Raw genomic sequence first — 19,834 nt, 5'->3', positions numbered from 1 at the left:
TGTTTCATTTGTGGAATACACCTAGCAGTCACTTCGATCAGTGCGAGTTCAACACTTTCCTCACGTCATAGACGTGCCCCACTTCAAATAGACAACTTTCTTTCTCTAAATTCTATTCACAAAAAAAGCTGTCAAGATCTAGTGATTCCCGAAACCCAGTTAAAATTAATATCGGCACGCTGTTTCGCGCCATCGCTACCATTTGACAGGGCGCCAAACACGAAAAGCGCGAGCTGCTGACGCCGTGAGTAATCCTACCGCATTCGCGCAACTATTCGTCAGATGGCGCTAGGGGTCGGAAAGGCCGCCTAGCACTTGCAACGTGCCCATAAGAGTGTATGAAATTTCCTAAGCAAACACCCTTTGCCGTCCGATTTTCCAGATTTCTTGCCGTGGCCACAGGTCTGAAACAGCATTATTAAAAGCCACTGCCACCACCATTTTCATTATAGCACGATCTCAAACCGGCGCTCTTGCACGCCAATCAGCTGGCTGCCACAGCCACCGCCGCGGCAACGCTAGGCCTAGCTGCTTTGACATTCACTTCCAAGCTTCCTGTTGCTCAGTGCCATGTTTTTCATTGAAAAAATATTGCAGTCAGCAACGGTGCCAACTCCACCTTTGTAATTCTCGCCGATGGCTTCGAAGCGCGGAAATCACGGAGCATTGCATAATGCCTGTTCCCAGCAGCTAGTTTCGTCGCAATAGAGCGGTGTTATGCGGTCAAGCAAACACGATGTATTGAGGTAAAACATACCTAAAGTGTAAAGGGATAACTGTCACAAGGCACAAAATGTATTCCTTAATTATACATGCGCACACCCACCATCTCCTGCCACAGTAAGGGCACTGATATGCCTTATATTTATTTCTTTATTTACAGAGTACCTACATTGCTATAAAGGCATTACATAGGGGGGAACAAAATATAACCAGTAACACAGAAAAGCTTTTGGACAGATATACTCACAAACAGAAGCACTACAATAGCATTTAGAGAAAGACATACAAGTAATGTGAAACAAACAGGTTTCAATATATATAACAATATGTTTGCTTTACAAGAGCGCTGTCACAGCATATAATAGAATAGTTCGTTATTTCACACATTTACTATATCATTTGATAAACTGTTCCATTGTCTTTATTTATTTGGGGAAAAAAGAGTAGTAAAAAGTGTTCTGCAGTTATAGGCTGAGATCTTTTTGTTATCATATGTAATCTGGTTCCAGAAGATAGTTATAGCGATTGATACCTGTCTGACAGTTCTATATTCGGTGCAATAGTTTGAGCCTTAACTTCTGCCTACGTATATATAGCAGATCCCATCCTAAAGTGGCCTTCATTTTGGAAATGCTAGAGTACGGGCTGTAATTATTACAAACAAACCTTACTGCTTGGTTCTGTAGTTTTTCCAGTCTATTAATGAGGTAATCTTGATAGTGATCCCATATTACACAAGCATAATCAAGTATTGTTCTGACATGCAAGTAGTATAAACTTTAACTTTGTGCATTGCCTGTTTAAAATTTCTGCGCATAAAATGTAAAATCCTACTAGCTTTTGCTATGACAGTGTCAATCTGTTTATGCCAAGTCAGTGATTCGGTGAAATAGATTCACAGATACTCGTATTCCGATTGTATGTTGATAAGCATGCCATTGATGTTATATCGGTGCTGAAATTTGAATAATTTTCTGGAAAAACTTACGCTACTGCACTTTTTTATATTTAAACTTATGTTCCATTTTTTACACCAGATCGCTAACTTATCTAAATCTGTTTGCAATGTACCTACATCATTTTCAGTAGTAATTTCTCTGTAAATCACACAGTCATCAGCAATATATGTACCAGCAGGCCTTCAGAGCTATTTCGGATGTGCCTGTGATGACTTGAACTCTTGGGGACAGTAAAAGACATGCAATTGTTTTTTTTTGGCCTGCCGCGATATATCGGATGTTCTCACGATCACGAGGAAGTCTGAAAAATTGGACGACATTGACTGTAAGTCTAACTTCGCTCGTAAAGCGAAATCATTTAATACTGAAATAATTCTATGAATATAAAGTCTTTCAGGGCCCCTTTAAGCAGGCATATGCATATGCTGCAAGGTGGTGCACTATTTCCACAGCAAGGCACCCACAAACAAGGACCAGAGAAAACCAGACGTCTGTACATTAGAATGACAGCAAGCTGAGCTAGTTGATAAGGATTCATTATGCAAAAAGGTGAGGTGTGCAGACAGGACACAAGAGAAGCGGACAGCGTTTGTGTTGTCCACTTCTCTTGTATCCTGTCTGCATGCCTCACCTTTTTTGCCTAATGTCTGTACATTTATTTCAGTTCTTCTGGCCATTAATGCATACCAACTTGCCTAGGTTTCAGTTCTCGTTCAGCATGGTGCAATATCAACATGGATAGCTGGGCAAGCTGCCTAGTGTGAGACAAACTTGTAGAAAGGAAGCACAGGCTACGCCTAGGTAAATGCATCGTCACTGTCATCCTACATGAGTGCTGACCTGCAGGAGGTCGTCGAGGCGCTCCTGTGCCTCGGCTCGTTCGAGGCTGAGCTTGGCCGCCCGAAAGTAGGTGTGGCACAAGGTGTGTCCAGGCTGGGCCCGGTGCCAGAGGCCCCGTGGAACCTCCACCAGGCCATGGCCCAGCAGCAGCACCAGCAGGAACAGGCCCCACGTGTTGCTGGCACTCACACACACCACCTTCAGCTTGGCCCTAGTGGGGGAGAAGCCTTTCATAACAAAAAGACAACAGGGCGGAGAAGACAGTACCAAGCGTAATACTCACGCATCCAGGTTCATGCCTGGCTGCAGAGCAAGGTAGACAAGCAGCACACCAAAGATGAGCAGGTAGCTACCATAGTAGATGGCATTCTCAATCAGGGCACGCCGCAGTTTGCCGGCCATGGTGAACTCACCCGCCGTAGAGTACGACTGCATCAGAGGCAGGATCAACCTGCAACATGACCACATGGCCTCAGCAAAACTCCAGTGAGGAGTTCAGAGGCGACCTCATGAAATGAAACCTCTCACAGGATGACCCAAATCAAACTGGGATGGAAGCAGTGGACATAAGCTTTGTTAAGTCTGGATGGCTCATCAGCTAAGAGGGTTAATGTTGAAAATCCTGTCCTCAAAGCCTATGAAAGGCTGATACCAAATCTAACACAGGTGTGAAATCTACAGTCTGACATCTGGCTAGGTGGTGACCATGGCACAGCTGTGTAAAATAACGGCCACCAACCATGTAAAGGAGTTTAAAAGTAAGAAGAAAGGGCCCTGCAGCTTACACAAGGAAGACTTGTACACATGTATGATCGCTCGATGCCATGGCAAATGCTCGTCAAAAAGGCTCTTGTGTGGGAAGCTGAAACATCTTCAAGTTCTCTCTTTCTTAAACTACCAGTGGTTGTGTTTATACACAGCTGTGCCAATAGAAGTGTGAAAATACTTTAGTAATACCATGCATACACTGTTTGATTTTTTTTGCAGGCGACAAGACTTTGCCTGTGATCACTGTTATTGCTTTTGCAAGGAAGGTGTTTATTGACTGAGTTACTTATTACAGAAAACCTGAAGCACCACAAAGTCATTATTACAGGGTAATAAACAGAAATACAGGTAATAAAAAAAAGAAATGAAAAACCGCTAGTTTGGCTCAAAGTATATTATACAATGATATGATGTAAGCACAAGAATTCATGTGAATACACAAACACTAAGCAAAAAAAAGGAAAAAAAGGAGTATATGTGAGCACTACACGGCTAGTAAGTACACCTGTATATGCACTAAGAAAGCTACAAAGATCACTGAAACAAGAAATTTAGTTAATTTTAAATTGTATGGCATTCTGTAATGACTTGCAGCAACCTATTTAACACTGTAACAGTATGTGGAAAAAAAAGCTTTTAATGTGTTTATTTAACATGTTAACTGAGAACCATGGTATTCATTACTCACCCCTCATGTAATGTCTCTCTGAGACCCTTGAGGTATGAACAAACAAACAAACAAACAAACAAACAAACAAACAAATAAATAAACACATTGCTGTAGTAAAGGTACTCGTGAGCCTTCATGGAATGATCAATGGGCAGATGCAAATGTGATGGAAACGAATAAAGGTTTTATCTATTCCAACTCCGCCATTTATGCATCCACTTGTCGCCAATTTGAGAAAGCGACAGGCATGGCTCTAATGGGATTGCAAACAAAACGCAAATAATATTGAACAATGGTCAATCTTAATTAACACTGGGTGGTGCTCTGGGCTTTACAATGATGCATGCACTACTGTATTTACTTGCATAATGATCGCACTCGCGTAATGATCACACCCCTGAATTCTGTCGTCAAAGTTCGATTTTTTTTACTTCCTGTGTCATGATCGCACCCCGAACTTGCCACAGCGTTATGTCGTGTGCCAAGTCTAGCTAATAATGATCGCGCTTACCATCTGTCGAATGCTACGCGAACGACTCTTCAAGACAAACCAAGTGGTCTGCATGCACCAAACATTCTTAAGTAGATGCCTCATTTCATTACTTTCATCACTTTCCGCACTTCCATGACTAAAAAAAAAAAGCAGCAACCAAACTTGCCTTTATTATGTGTGTAGGCTTTATAATGGTTGTGGTCAACAACAACAAAAAAGGCGCCTTTCGATTCTTCTCATCTGCACTCGTGGGCATGCAACAAATCGCGAGCGGCAACAATAGTAGCCACGTTTACGCTGATACGTGAAAAGTGTACCCTATTCATACGCCGACGCTTGTAACACAACTAAAATATTCACCCACCCTTAGCGGAAACATGCCATATTAGGACAGTAGTGAAGTCAGATGCCGCAGTTTCCACAGCATAGAGTTTCTCACTATAATACCTAGAGGGAAATCTGGTGCCACTGCCTATGGGAGTTTCTTAGGGGGCGCCGTGCCGTCATGACAATGACGGTATATGTGTCTGCAAGGCTCGTGTTGGCTGGTGTTGTAAGAGGCTTCGTCTATACCACAGATATGGCTACACAAAGAACGCGTTCCTAAAGTAAAATCTGCATAAGATGTTTCCATTCACGCATATTGCATCTTCCAGTATACTCTCCTACAATGCATAGCCAAGCGAAGAAAAGCGAGAACAGACAACAAATTGTTCCAAAGCAAGCACAAATTTTGTCGCCTGTCCTCCAACTTTAGTGGCCCGCTGATACTTTTTACGTTTCATATACTTGTACATGCGATAACAAGTTCTCATAGTTAAACAAAACATGTTTTTGTGTGACAATAAAACTAACACAGCTTTTTACGTGCAGTTTTAGTAGAAAATGAATAATTGTGACAGACGGAACGGTGCTTGTCTGGCTCTGCGAGAACGATGCTAATCCGAAGTCACAATATACCGGCATTCCCATGCATACTACAGCGCAGCAGCGACAGATTTCCCTCTAGGTAATATATTGAGAAACTCTATGTTCCGCAGCATGCCGGCCATGTGTTTCTATGTCACTGGCAGTTAAGCGCGCCCATCTGTTTCTGTCCCCTCAAAGTGGACATGGCTATGTTATTGCCGCAAACTTGCCAATATTAACAATATTATTCCCTACTGATACGGAAGAAACTGTTTCAATGTAAGTAATGTACTCACGAGAAGAAAAATAAATCGCGTTCGGCTTGCTCCGCTGGCCGCCATTCTTGTTTTGGTGTCCCACAGCAAAACGCGGGACGAAAAAAAATTTTTTTTCTTTTTGTGGGAAATTTAACCCACGCAATGATCGCACCCGATTTTGCGTTAATTTTTCTGACAAAAAAGTGCGATCATTATGCGAGTAAATACGGTATATAGATACCGGTCGGGCTTGACAGAGCGATTATATTATTTTATTTATTTTACTTTATGCATACTGCATGTCGCTAGAATAGCAGCTTGGGTTTGTTGGTTTTCCATCAACAGCACAATACGTAGACGGGACACAAGACGAGAAGACGGCACCACGAGCACTGAATTTCAACAAAGTACATATGAACTAAACACGGCTTCTTATACATTTGGCCACACGTATCACAGACACATCATTGCACATCCTGTGAAAGACGCACTTTTTCACACTCAAGATAATGATTGCACGTGCAAAAGCTCAAGTTCTTTTTTTATGAGTAACAAGGACGGTGTGCTCACACATTGGTCACGAAGGTAATGAACTTAGCACATTCTTACCCCGTTTTCAGTCTGACTTCAATCAAAGATCTATCCATGATAGCTGGCACTTGTTTCACCCTTTACTGCACCTTGTTGCATTTACAGACCATTCTGATGAACGGCGTTGAAAACTGAAGCAAAGTCAGTTTGGAGCTGCCTGTACACGTTGCATTTCCGCAACATTGGTATGTAAAACGCGCCACCTTGTGCTGCAATCTGTGCTCATCCTTCGCATCTTCTACTAAAACAAACGTGGCAGAGGCTGCGCGCGTCCACGAGTAGTGATATAGGTAAGTTTTACACATTGTAAATGTATTTCTCCATAAGACAAAGCACAAAAAAAAATTCTTATGCTATGCTCCACATCCTTCTCACTCTGTAGATTCAAAAAAACATTGTCATTTCGGAATAGTTTGTTCCTGGCGACAGAATGTTGCTATGTTGCACAAATGCAACAATGTGTACATGGTTTATTTTCTTCGGAAAAGTGAAATGGCTCCAAAACGCTGGTATGGCCAAGCAATTCCTCCTGATAGTGAAGGCAGTGACCTTTCAATTAGTCACGACAACCACGAGTGTAAGTCCGTTTCAATTCAATATGTGGACAAGATGCTTTTTGGTCAAATTTTCTTTTTTGTTTTCAAAAGTGCGCTGTGCATCTGCACGTTGCCGTGTCATGTTGTCACGGGCACAGCCTTACTTCGATGTGCTTCTATATTCTAAATTTTGACACTAACTCGAAAATCTGCATTGTTTCCTGGCTGTACGAGAACCTGCACGACATACTGCACGAAGTGTGGGAACCACCTGTGCTGCACAAGCATGTACAAGTGTTTCATTTTGTTCCACACTAAATCATAGGTGCACCAATGATTGTCACATGCAAATAAGCATCTGAGTATGAATCACACTAAGTCTATCTTTCACTTTCAACTTCTTTTTTATTTGCACATTGTTGCAAATATGCAACATACCCTTTTCTGCAAATTGGAACTACATAAATTCGCTAAAGTAAGTTTCCATGGGAGAACAGGTACTGTTATGTTTTCCTACAACTCCATGAACAATATTTTAAGGAAGCAAAAAAGTGTGCAGTAAAGGGTTAAGACAAAAATTGAAGGTTTGGTTGACAGGTTTATTCCAAGCATAAATATAAGAACTAATCCCCTAAACTCTTGGTTCACAAGTACACTCAAACGTCTTGAAAACAAAAAGAAGCATCTTTTCCGTTCAGCCAAGTTGCGGCCTAGTCAGAACGCTTGGGACAAGTATTACGCAGCTGAAAAAACGTACCTACAAAACGTGCGAGAAGCCAAACACTCTTTCTTTCATTATGACCTGCCTAACATGTTGTCTACTAACCCCCGTAGAGTTCTGGCAAGTGATTAATTTCCAGAATACATGCACAATTTCCCTCACCGATGCATCAGGTGAAGGCATCTACGAATCCGAATGCGCCAACATTTTCAACGCAACTTTTTCATCCGCGTTTACTAATGAAACCGATCTGTCTGTTTCTCTAAACCCCGCAATTATTCAGGAGACAATGCCTGCACTTGTATTTTCTTCAGAGGGGATTTTGTCCCTAATAGAAAACTTAAAGCTTTCATCCTCTGCTGGCATTGACAACATAAACGCTAAGATACTGCAGAACACCAAAGATACATGTTCATCTCTGTTGTGCTTGTTATTCACTCAGTCACTCCTCACAGGCCAACTGCCCAAAAATTGGAAACAAGGGAAGGTCGTTCCAGTCTACAAATCAGGTAACAAGAACTCACCTCTAAATTTGCGTCCCATTTCTCTAACTAGTATTCCCTGCAAAAGCATGGAACACGTCATCTACACTCACGTCATGGCATTTCTCGACTCGAATAACTTTTTCAAATTTGCCCAGCACGGGTTTCGCCGCGGTTACTCCTGCGAGACTCAGCTTGCCGCTTTCTTACACAATCTGAACTCTAACCTTGATTCTAATCTTCAGTCTGACGTAATATTTTTAGATTTTGCTAAAGCCTTTGATAAAGTACTCCATAAACGCCTTCTGATAAAGCTTTCCCATTTAAATTTTCACCCTAATATTTATTTATACAATACTGCAGGCCCCAAATGGGGGCCCAAGCAGGAGGGGCAGAATACATAAATATTTACACATGCACATATATATACACATACACACATGAACAGGAAATACAAAGGCAATGCAACATATGTCAGAAGAAAACAAAATGAAGGCGTTGACTAATAAGATTAAAAGAAGGTACACTGAAGGAAGACAACTTGACAAACATTAGAACAGTACCATACGCATATACGACCACCTGCCACCATTATTGAGAGAGGGAAAAGAAGAACAAGTACTAAAGTTGAACGAGCGACCATTGCAAGATACTAAAAATAATAGAATAAGGAAGATGTGGAAAGTATCAAACAAAATTTATGTGTAAAAAAAAAAGAAAAAGAAAACAGTAACAAGGCTTTCCGACATGGCAATACCCCTAGTATTAAAGACACATGCGTTCAATAGAATCGGTGTTTATCAGTTGTAATAACGGCAGGCTGTTTACGAAAAACAGTTTGTCTTAAAAAGTGCATATAAATTAAAGGGTAGTCGAATATCGATTCAAAATGATTACTCGTGCAGCACACTAAGGAAACATAAACTCTTGTGGGATAGTGCTAAAAGTGAAAGAGGACAAGGCAAGAAAGTTCGCTTAATTAATGATAAGATCCATGTTAACAATGAGCTTTTCACATGGGATGACAGTAAGAAATTGAAGATCAAAATTGACGGCCATGTAAATACCTCGAAAAATGATTGACTTGCTTCCGCTGACACTTCCCCTGGTGCTAAAGAACTGGGAATTTTAAACATCAATGCCCGCAGTGTCGTTAATAAATCGGAAAGCCTTGAGGTAACTATTATGGGTTACAATACCCGTATAGTTGTGATAACAGAAACATGATTGCCTGACAATATTGAAGATGCTGTTGTGTTTCCTCCATTTTATCAAGCATATCACTGTGACAGGTGTACTAGAGGGGGCGGGGTAGCAGTTTTGGTAAAAGAACCTACCGTATTTACTCACATGATGATCGCACTTTTTTGTCAAGACAATTGACGTAAATTCATGGGTGCGATCATTATGCAGGTTAAATCTCCCGCGCAATGATCTTTTTTCCATCCCGCATTTGCTGCGGGATGACAACAGGTCAACAAATAGGCAGTTGCCGCTGTGTGTAGTGTGGGACACCAAAACAAAAATGGCAGTCGGCAGAGCAAGCCGAACGCGCCGAACACGATTTTTTTTTCTTCTTGTGAGTACATTACGTGCATTGAAACAGTTTCTTCTGTCTCAGTAATGAATAATATCGTTAATATCAGCAAGTTTGTGCCAATAACGTAGCCACGTCCACTTTGAGGGGACAGGGACAGATGGGCGTGCTTAGCTGCCAGTGACATAGAAACACATGGCAGGCATGCTGCAGAAACTGCAGCATCTGTCTTCAATACTATCCTAATAAGGCACGTTTCCGCTAAGGGTGGGTGAATATCTTAGGTGTGTAACAAGCGTCGGCGTATGAATAGGGTACACTTCTAACGTATCAGTGTAAACGTGGCTACTACCGTTGCTGCTTGCGTTTCGTGCCCACGACTGCAGATAAGAACAATAGGAAGGCACCTTTTTTGTTGTTGTTGACCACAACCATTATGAAGCCTACACATAATAAAGGAAAGTTTGGTTGTACCTCTTTTTGTCATGGAAGTGCGGAAAGTGATGAAAGTAATGAAATGGGGCATCTACTTAAGAATGTTTGGTGCAGACCGCTTGGTTTGTCTTGAAGAGTTGTTTGCGTAGCATTCGACAGATTGTAAGCGCGATCATTATTAGCTAGACTTGGCACACGACATATCGCTACAGAGAGTTCGGGGTGCGATCATTACACAGGAAATAAAAAAATTGAATTTTGACGACAAAATTCAGGGTTGTGATCATTGTGCGAGTGCAATCATTATGCAAGTAAATACGGTATGTCCACTACTCTGTTATGTCAGGCCGATAACTTGGAATCTGTTACAATGTTGAAGTCGTTACACTAAATTCTTTATCCCATTTTCAGGTGCAACTACATTCATGACTCAGCCGTACATAGTTTACTTGCTCCTTTTTTCATGCATTCTGTTCTTTTGCCATGTTGAATTCTAGTGTAGGCATGATTGCTTGAACTGTATATTTGTATGAATGTTCTTGTATGTTCCCATCCTGCTAAGATCTTGTAGAAGATTGCAGTATCTATAAATAAATAAATTAATAAATAAATAAATAAATAAATAAATAAAAATAAAGCTTACTTGCTGGGATAAATCATTTTTGCTATTTGCGGTTTATCGACCACCTGACTCACCCCCAGAATTTTATTGTGACCTTTTTGAACACATGATTTCATTCACAAGCGATAAAGTACGACTTATAGACAACTTTAACCTACCAGATATTGATTGGGAGAATGCGTTTCTCTGCACCGGGATTATTTCACACTTAGGTTACTTGCATGACTTCATTCTGTTTCACAATTTACAACAGGTTGTAAAACAGCCAACGCGCACCTATGGTACGTCAGCAACCATACTTGACCTCGTTTTCGTAAGTCGTTCATTAGAAAACTTTTTTGTTTCGGTTGAACCTGGAATTTCTGATCACCATCTGGTATATTTTTTGTTTTTTGGAAGTGCTTAACACCAAAAAATGTAAAACAACCACTGTTACATATTTTTCTCATGCCTGAGACGAAAGTGTCTTGGATTATTTTGAACAATGCCTTGATAACCTTCACAGTAACAATGCTACTGTGCTTTGGGATAAATTTAAAGAAATTATCACTCACTGCCTTAGCAACCTTATTCCTAATAAAACTAAAGAGCTTCCAAGACTACTCCCTGGATAACGAGAGAGATTTTGCACCTTAGAAGAAAAGTCAAGCGCTTAAGACGAAGATGTGTCTCACGTGTTTCAATTCACAAAATCTAAAATAAACTAAACCAAGAAGTACGGCAAGCTAAGCTCTGGTATTTTCACCATACATTGCCAAATTTCATTCGAACGGCACCCCAAAAATTTTGGGCTTTTCTAAACACAAAAACCAAGTCAATTGACCAAATTGTTCACGAGGCCACGTCACTGCCGAAAAACAATGTATCGCGAAGCACTTCAATAATTATTTTCCGAGTGTTTTTTTTTTTTTTTTCAAATTTCGATGGTGGTATAAACCTTAACCGCATGTCATGTAACTCGACCTCTGATATTGTTTCACAACCGGGTGTAGTGTCGATGCTGCTGTACCTCAAAGATAAATCATCTCCAGGACCAGACAACATACCGAATGCTTTTCTGCGCAGATATTCTGAAGCGTTAGCCCCTTTTCTTGTTGTTATCTTCTGTTCCTCGTTATCTTCGGCTAATCTTCCTACAGACTGGCTAACTGCACGTGTCGTTCCCATACCGAAAAAAAAGGTGACAGAACCCTAGTAACTAGTTATCGTCCGACATCATTAACTTCGTCATGTTGCAAGTTAGTTGAACATATAATAGCTAATGAAATAACCAAATTCCTAAGTGAACTAAAGTACTTTCTCCACATCAGCATGGTTTCTGGAAGGGTTTCTCTACTGTGACACAATTAAGCACAATTATTCACAACTTTGCAAGTGCTTTTGACAAGTAAAGCCAAATTGAAGTGATATTTTTTTTACTTTAAGAAAACGCTTGACCTTGTTCCTCACAAGAAACTTATAGAAAAACTACAGTCGATAGACCTTCCAGTCTATATTATTAACTGGGTGGCAGCTTATCTGTCTATTCACAAGCAGTTCGTTTCAATTCACAATTACTCTTCTAACGAACTTGCAGTAACCTCTGGAGTACCTCAAGGTAGCGTGCTAGGACCTTTACTATTTCTGATATACATAAACGACATCACTAACTAAATTTCTCATCCTGTTCAAGTTAGACTATTTGCTGATGATTGTGTGTTGTTTAACGAGGTTACATGCCACGAAGATCAATTATTGCTTAACTCTGACCTTCAAAACATTCTTTCCTGGTGCAGTCGGTGGGGCATGGAAATGAACAGAGAAAAGACTGTTTACATGTCCATAACAAAAAAAACACAAATAAAATGTCGTTTGTCGATAACCTCGACTCTGAACCACTGACCAAAGTCAGCCGGTATAAATATCTTTGAATCACAATAACCAGTGACCTCAGCTGAAATAGCCACATTTCTAACGTATGTAACTCGTCTTTCTGGAAGCTCAAACTAAAGCACGCTCCTTCTGGTACTAGATTAGTGGCTTACACTACACTCATCCGACAGAGACTAGAATATGCATGTATTGTGTGGGATCCCTATAAGAAAATTAACATTAACGCTTTAGAGATGGTCCGACGTAAAGCTGTCAGGTTTATTTTTTCTAAATATTGACTGAGTGACTCTCCTACTAGCCTAATGAATCAACGTAATATTCAAACGCTACAACTACACAGAAAAATACGACTGAAATTTCTTGCTTAAAAACAACTGTTTGTCCCTCCACTCACAGGCTCATGTTAAACCACATACAGCGCACCAAACACGGCATCGTCACACTGATTCTTTAACACCTTATAAACCCGAACTAACCTCTAAGTTTTTCTTCTTCCCGCGCACTGTAACAGATTCGAAATATACTGAAGTTGATTGAAGAATTCTTGATTAATCGTTCACAATTCGTCACCATTAATAATAGGAATTCTAATTCAGTCTGTAACATCAGGCGTCCCGCAGGGATTCGTGCTTGGCTACTTTTCCTAATACACGTAAATGATTTACCGTTAAACGTAACATCTACCATATGTATGTTCACGGACGATTGTGTGATATATCGTGCTATTACTTCCACCGCTGACCAATCTTCTCTTCAAAGTGATCTTAATGCTGTCCAGGACTGGTGGAACGAGTGGCTAATGGAACCTAACCTACGTAAGTGTAAATATTTGTCCATTTATCGTCGCCGCAATTCTCTCGTATTTCCTTACGTAATCTCTGAAGTTCCAGTAGAACTAGTTCATTCGTACAAGTATTTAGGAGAAACACTTTTGAGCGATCTTTCCTGGAATTCTCATGTCACTAACCTAATACCATCCAATTTTTCTAAATAGAATGAACCAACTTGCCCAACAATGCATCCTGCTAATATCATCCGCGAACAAGACGTTAGGATTTCTAAAACGCCATGTACATCATGCTGCTCAACGAGTAAAATTATTAGCCTACAAATAATTTGTCAGGTCAAAACTAGAATTTGCAATGCCTATTTGGAATCCTAATCAAGCATACCTAATTAATTATCTTGAATCTATACAAAATCGCGCAGCTCGATTCATCCACTCATCATATTTCTTTGATATCAGCATTACCTCCTTAAAAACTGCATCTGCATTATCCTCCTTATCGCTCCGTCATCGCATTGCCAGCCTATCTTTATTTCAAAATTTTTTCATAGCCCTATGTGCATCGCACCTTATATCCTTCCCCCTACACGCATATCTCACCGCACCAACCATCAGCTACGGGTTGCCCGTCAACAGCTCAAGCACTGTCATGTTTTGAAATTCTTTTTTTCCTCGCACAGCTGTAGGCTGGAACGGCCTTACCAAAAACGTTGCTGTCATTATGTGCCCATCAAAGTTCGTCAAAAATGTAAAAAACTTCCTGTTATTGTGACTATGTATTTTTATTCTTGCCACCCCTTATGCAACACTCCATTTATTGGGTCCTTTAAGGTAATAAAATGAAATGAAATGAAAAAGTCTGGCAATGTTGGCTGCCTCACCCGAACCAGCTTCTGAACCTGATCTCCCGAACCAGCTGGTCATTGTGTTTTTCAGCACCTCACAGAGTCTGAATTCTGCAGCACAAGCTCTAGAGGGGGTAATCCCTGACGTGGTACCAAGATTCCTGTTTACCTGCTCAACGTTAGCTTAATGTTCTTTTAGTCTTGTGTTTGTGCATCTTCCAGTTTGCCCTATATACTTGACCAATGTGACCAATGTGTTAGCATGCTGTCCTTGTTACTAACAAAAAAAAAAAAAGAACTTGGTCTTTTGCACAAACATTCATTATCTTGAGTGCAAAAAAGTGCATGTTTCACATGATATGTGATGCCGTGTTTGTGACACGTGGGCAAAGGTATAAGAAGCATTATGCAAAAAAGAGGTGAGGCGTGCAGACAGGACACAAGAGTAGAGAAGTGGACAACACGAATATTGTGTTGAATTGGTACTCTCTTTTTTGCATAATGAGTCCTTACCAACTAGCTCAGCTGTCTGTCGTATAAGAAGCCATGTTTCTTTCAAATAAACGTTGTTGAACATCAGCGCTTGTAGTGTCGTCTTCTCGTCTTGTGTCGAGTTTACGTTTTGCGCTGCTAACACCAGGATACTGCATGTGGTTCAAGCAGAAGGGGCCTTCAAATGTATAGATTACAACAAAAAGTCAACCAAACATTCAAAAGAAAAGCAGTAAGTAAAACAACAAATAGTACAAGCCAGTATATTTAGCAGCCACGAAAGTGACACTTCAGTTAGTGCACAAGATCATTAGCATCAAAGATGCAGTTAATATGTCCCACTGCACCACTACAAAATCATGGTCCTGTTATGTAGTTAGGGATCGAAGTTTCGGTGCCCCCCCCCCCAATATACTGATTGTACTTTCATCTATCTGTGGCAACAGCATGACAACGATAGAGATGCGGACTGACCCGATCGTAGGCAAGCGTATGTGTGCTCAGCAACGCGTTGACAAACTTGGGCTTTATTTTTGGACGATTAATTTCAGGGATACTTTCTAGTTTCAGCATTTTGCTCGACTGGCACCAAACACGTCGACAGACGATAGCGTTCCTGGCAGCACAGTGCCACGAATGCCATTGCTCGTAGACATCGACGCATCGGACATTGGTGATGCAAAACCCGGAGAAAGCCAACATATCCCCATAGGTATCCCCGAATATGGTAATCTGACAATGCGGCACTTTTTTTAGTCACTCGTAGAATGAAGTCACTTGTTTTCTGGCAAAGTTGGATATATTGGGCTTCTAATTATTTGGACTCTTAGGTGGTCACTGGCGAGCCGGAAGTATCAGTTGGTGATGTATAGATAACGTGAAGTTCGATTTGTTAAGCTGCTTACCATGTCTGCAGACCACTGCAGCCACAGACATATTACACAGTTGCTAATTTTGGTGCACTCAGGTGAAAAATCGTGTTTCTTTTTTTATCAGGATAGTGCAGGAAATCTCATTTGACAAAATTTGGCATATTTGGCACAAGTGTGGGAGCACTGCATTAGGCTGTAACATCGTTCTGTTGGCGTAAACCACCTTGAAGCAAAAGCAACTGTTTGGCGTTCATCAGAGAGTTGCTCTGGCAGCCAAAAGAGCTTGCATTATAGAAACCATGGCCTTGTATGCCGAATTGTACCGTTCCACATAAAACACAGCAAATGCTTCAGGTTTTCCGAGTTCTGAATGGGGCACCACATCCAATGCAGGTATTTGCAAGGCAGTGCATGAATTCGAGAACTTGTCTCTGAGATCTGTATAAGGGAATGTCCGATATGATTAATGATTTTTATGTATATGTGCAGTGCAAAAATACAAATGACAAGGAATAGATGACACATTTACAAATAGTTATAAACACTTAGGTCATGTCATGCATACCAGATATGCAAGGGTGCCAAGAAAACAAGCCATTTAAAAATTCTGTCGCTTATTGATGCAGTGAAATGGACATTTGGCTAACACATGAGGCAGAATCTATGTGCATGTGATATGCCTCGACTATCTCTCCGCTTGTTTGATTTCCATTTTTGAACAGCACTGTGGCTCGGTGAACCAGGGGGTTGCATTAGCAGCACCTGCAATGTGCAGCCAGATTTGACCTAGAATTCCTGACAGCAGTGTTGTGCTCTCCAAGATGAACATTAAAGCACCGTCCAGTCTGCCTATAGTGGACTTTGCTGCACGATAGCGATATTGTGTATACCATCCCTACTGAACACGTGTGGCGTGTGCTTGATCCAACATGAAGTTGTCGACGCCTGCCAAAGTTTGTTGACCAGACTGCACATTCTACTTAATTGATTTCTCCCTGAAAAGACCTGATATTTATTAGCAATTTTTTTTAGTCCACGCCCCATAAAGTGTGCATATGGAATAACGGCTAACTTCTTTTTTTTTTTTTTTTTGCTTCTGCTGTTGAGGGAGATCGCCTTTCTTTAAATTCTTTATAAGCCCTTAACAAATAGACATGACAGTGGATTTAGGAAAAACGGTTTTCTCTAGCCATCTTAGCTGTCACGAGAAACTGAAATTGACAACATGATGACAAGACTCTGAGAGCGCAACCTAAACACAATGCAGCTGCGCCTCTTTTTACTGAGTTTGAGTGCGCCAACGAGTAATTCAATATGGGTTTGTACATTCTAGGGTTGTACTGCCAATAAATGTGGTGGGCGGTGAACTTTAACTTCAAGTCTAAAATTTACAGGGTCTCTTAAGGTCTCTCTTAAGAGGTGAACGGTGAGGCTACAAGGTAAATATACCTGGTAGCGAAGCTTCCATAGGAGCCCATACGTTCAAAACATGGCGGTCCATAGGCGGTTCATGGGGCTTAAGCCATCTGTATGTGGTGGGAACACTTCCGGCGGAAGAAAAAATAATGTGACGCCATGTCCCTTAAAAGCAGAAGTGACGTCATTTTGTTTTCGAAGGCGCAAAATTTGTTTTGTTGTCCTGCCTTTGGAGCTATATATTGGAAGCCTCACATTGCATTGCTGTGTAAAAAGTTGAGCAAGGCTTGTTTTATGCTGTATAAATGCCGTTATTACTTCGACACTGCCACTCTGAGAACAATTTGCTTTAGCATATTCCATAGCCATCTATCCTACTGTATTGCATCTTGGGGTAATACGTATGTTTCATACGTTGAACCTATCATATTTCTTCAAAAAAGGGCCTTGCGATTTATGACTTTTTCGGACTACAATGCTAAATCAATGCCGCTGTTTCAAAGTTTAAATATACTGCCTTTTAATTTATTACTGAATCTTAAAACTATATTGCATACTCATAATAGCATAACCACTAACTGTCCTTTGAGCGTATCACATTTTTTACATTCCAGAAGCAATACACGCAGCGCACTTAAGGGAAATTTTCTCTTGCCAAAAATGCATAATGTATATGGAAGACGAAGGTTAAGCAACACTGGAGCACTCCTATGGAACAGCTTACCAACAGAAGTGAAACAAGCAAAATTTTTTTCACTATCAGTGAAAACCCATTATCACTTACTACTATTATCTGCATAGTTTTCATCTGGATTGTGTACACATGTTTACCCTTTTCACTTGCAGTGTATAATTTACTAAATACAAATTCCTTTCTGTCGGTTTCTCGTAGCTAATACACGTACCCTGCCTTGTGTTCTAATTGAATGTTTATGTATATACGACTTACTTATACTTCTTCGTATTGATGTTAAGATTGTGAATTAATAACTAGCATGGATCCCAACTAGCCTTGAGCTAGGGATCCAGATGTCCTGTACAACATTTCCTGTGTACTTTCCATTTTGAATAAACTTCAATTTCAATTTCAATTTCAATTTCAAATGCCCCGTCATTCGACTTGATCGGCGTTTCGAGCTTTCAGCGTAAAAAGCGATGCAGGAAAAGGCCAGCCGTACGGTTGTCGAAATCGCACCCCTGCACAGAACATACTTTCTTTGGAGGCCGACGAAAGCTTTAGGTGTAGAGTGCTGATCCTATTGTCAGATGCCAAGCCCGTCGGCCAGCACAGTCGCACGAAAACAACTACACAATTATCTGGCGGTCGTAACTCACTACTTTTGACTGAACAGATTAAGAAGCGATGAAGCTACCCGCGTCACCAAATTCAGACAAACTTCGACAAGCAAGAAAGCACAAACTGTGAGGGGGGCGTATTTCAAGAGGTGAGCTTTACGAGTGCGCCTTTCTGCGCATTTAAAGACGTGCATTGCATTGCGAGTGATAATGGCGTCACGCCCCCTGTAGCGATGGGCGCTGAAAAGAAATGCATTTATTAATAATAATAAAATTAAATAAACTTGTATTTTCTTAACTCATCACGAGTATATAAAATTGACTAGGAATTTTATTTTGGTTGAATGAGTCTAACTGTGTCTCGCTTGAATTAAAAAACGCATTTTTCTTTCCCAATGTTTGTTCCCTCCAAACATAGTCGCGCTTCAATCGCTGCTCCCATAACCCCCCATGCTGATGTCGGTGACAATCTGTACTGAACCGCTTTTCGCCCGAAGCTTCGCGACCTATTTGAATCGACCTTGGAGGCTATTTCAGTCACTGTTAGTCATTACTGGTCATTACTAAGAATTTTTATCTATTTGTAATGAATTGTCGTCGTTACAAGTTGTCGTTAGTCATATTGGTCATTTCGTAGTCATTACTAAGCATCACATCATTATTAGTCATTACTGCTCACTACTAAGCATATTTAGTCATTTGCAATCAATTGTGGTCATTACAAGTTGTCATTAGACATGCTGGTCATATCGTAGTCATCAGTAGTCATTACAAGTCATTTCAGTCATTACTGGTCATTACTATGCATTTTTAGTAATTTCTAATCAATTGTAGTCGTTACAAGTTGTCATTAAACATATTAGTCATTTCATAGTCATTACTAGTCATTACAAGTCATTTCAGTCATTATTAGTCATTACTGCTCACTAGTAAGCATTTTTAGTCATTTGTAATCAGTTGTGGTCATTACAAGCCATCTTTAGATATATTGGTCATTTCAGTCATTAGTAGTCATTACAAGTCATTAGTAGTCATTATTAGTCATTACTAGTCATTATTGACATCTACCAATCTCTAGTATAACATTATCATTCACTAACTGTCACTATCAATCATTCCTCATTTTTAATCTGTCTTCATATGGCGTGATGATGCTTCGGCGAACACTTCGGTGGCCACGTTCGCTGACACAAAATTCATCATGAGCCTAGAAAGGCTTTCGCCTTATAACTGGATTTCATTGTTAGATGGCAATTCATAGGTAAAGCCCAGACCCCATCCCCATCAGTAAAGGCGGAATGAATATTATTCCCTTCCTTTGGACCAATTTGCGAGCTAACTAAGCACTGCACATACATGTATATGTAAAAATGTTAACCTACCAACTCGCCCCATTTGCTGTGTTATGATTCATGAGCCCTAGCAGGCAATAAACCATTTGGCACCTTCACAGGGTGGCATATCCAGGACTGCTGTGACCTTTCCTGGGTCTGAAAAGATGCCTTGAGCTCTAATGATAACGTCCAAAACTTGAAAAAGGGACTCTGTTAGTTAATTTGTCTTGGCTGTTGAGTTAATTTGAGTGCAGTATCGCTCACAGGGCACAGCACACAAAAACACAACATACTGAAGAGAGTGGAAGACAGCAGCAGCACAGTGCCCTGGCAGTATCACTGTGCACCGCAACGGGCCCACTTTTGAGCAACCAGGC

At 40.7% G+C, this 19,834-nt stretch overlaps 1 protein-coding gene across 20 annotated transcripts in view; it reads right to left on the bottom strand.

Moving 5' to 3' along the window:
- The window catches only part of LOC142558589 (G-protein coupled receptor-associated protein LMBRD2), a 397,689-nt gene that overhangs the window by 243,890 nt on the left and 133,965 nt on the right, over nucleotides 1-19,834 (bottom strand). For 18 of the 20 annotated variants that reach the window (XR_012823027.1, XR_012823026.1, XR_012823030.1 and 15 more), the window contains 2 exons: nucleotides 2,806-2,973; nucleotides 2,523-2,733 (listed from right to left, as the gene is read on the bottom strand). Coding sequence is in view for 7 of the 20 variants with exons in the window: in XM_075670721.1 (XP_075526836.1) it covers nucleotides 2,523-2,733; nucleotides 2,806-2,973 (379 nt within the window). In the remaining 13 variants the exon portion in view is untranslated. Of the gene's footprint in view, nucleotides 1-2,522; nucleotides 2,734-2,805; nucleotides 2,974-14,560; nucleotides 14,633-19,505; nucleotides 19,577-19,834 lie in introns of those variants that run through there. The other 2 variants (XR_012823034.1, XR_012823035.1) reach the window with 2 other exon arrangements.

Source organism: Dermacentor variabilis, chromosome 9 (assembly GCF_050947875.1).
Source record: "Dermacentor variabilis isolate Ectoservices chromosome 9, ASM5094787v1, whole genome shotgun sequence".
NCBI classification, from domain to species: domain Eukaryota; kingdom Metazoa; phylum Arthropoda; class Arachnida; order Ixodida; family Ixodidae; genus Dermacentor; species Dermacentor variabilis.
The sequence above is the reverse complement of the archived record's forward strand: the minus strand, read 5'-3'. Positions and strand labels throughout refer to the sequence as shown.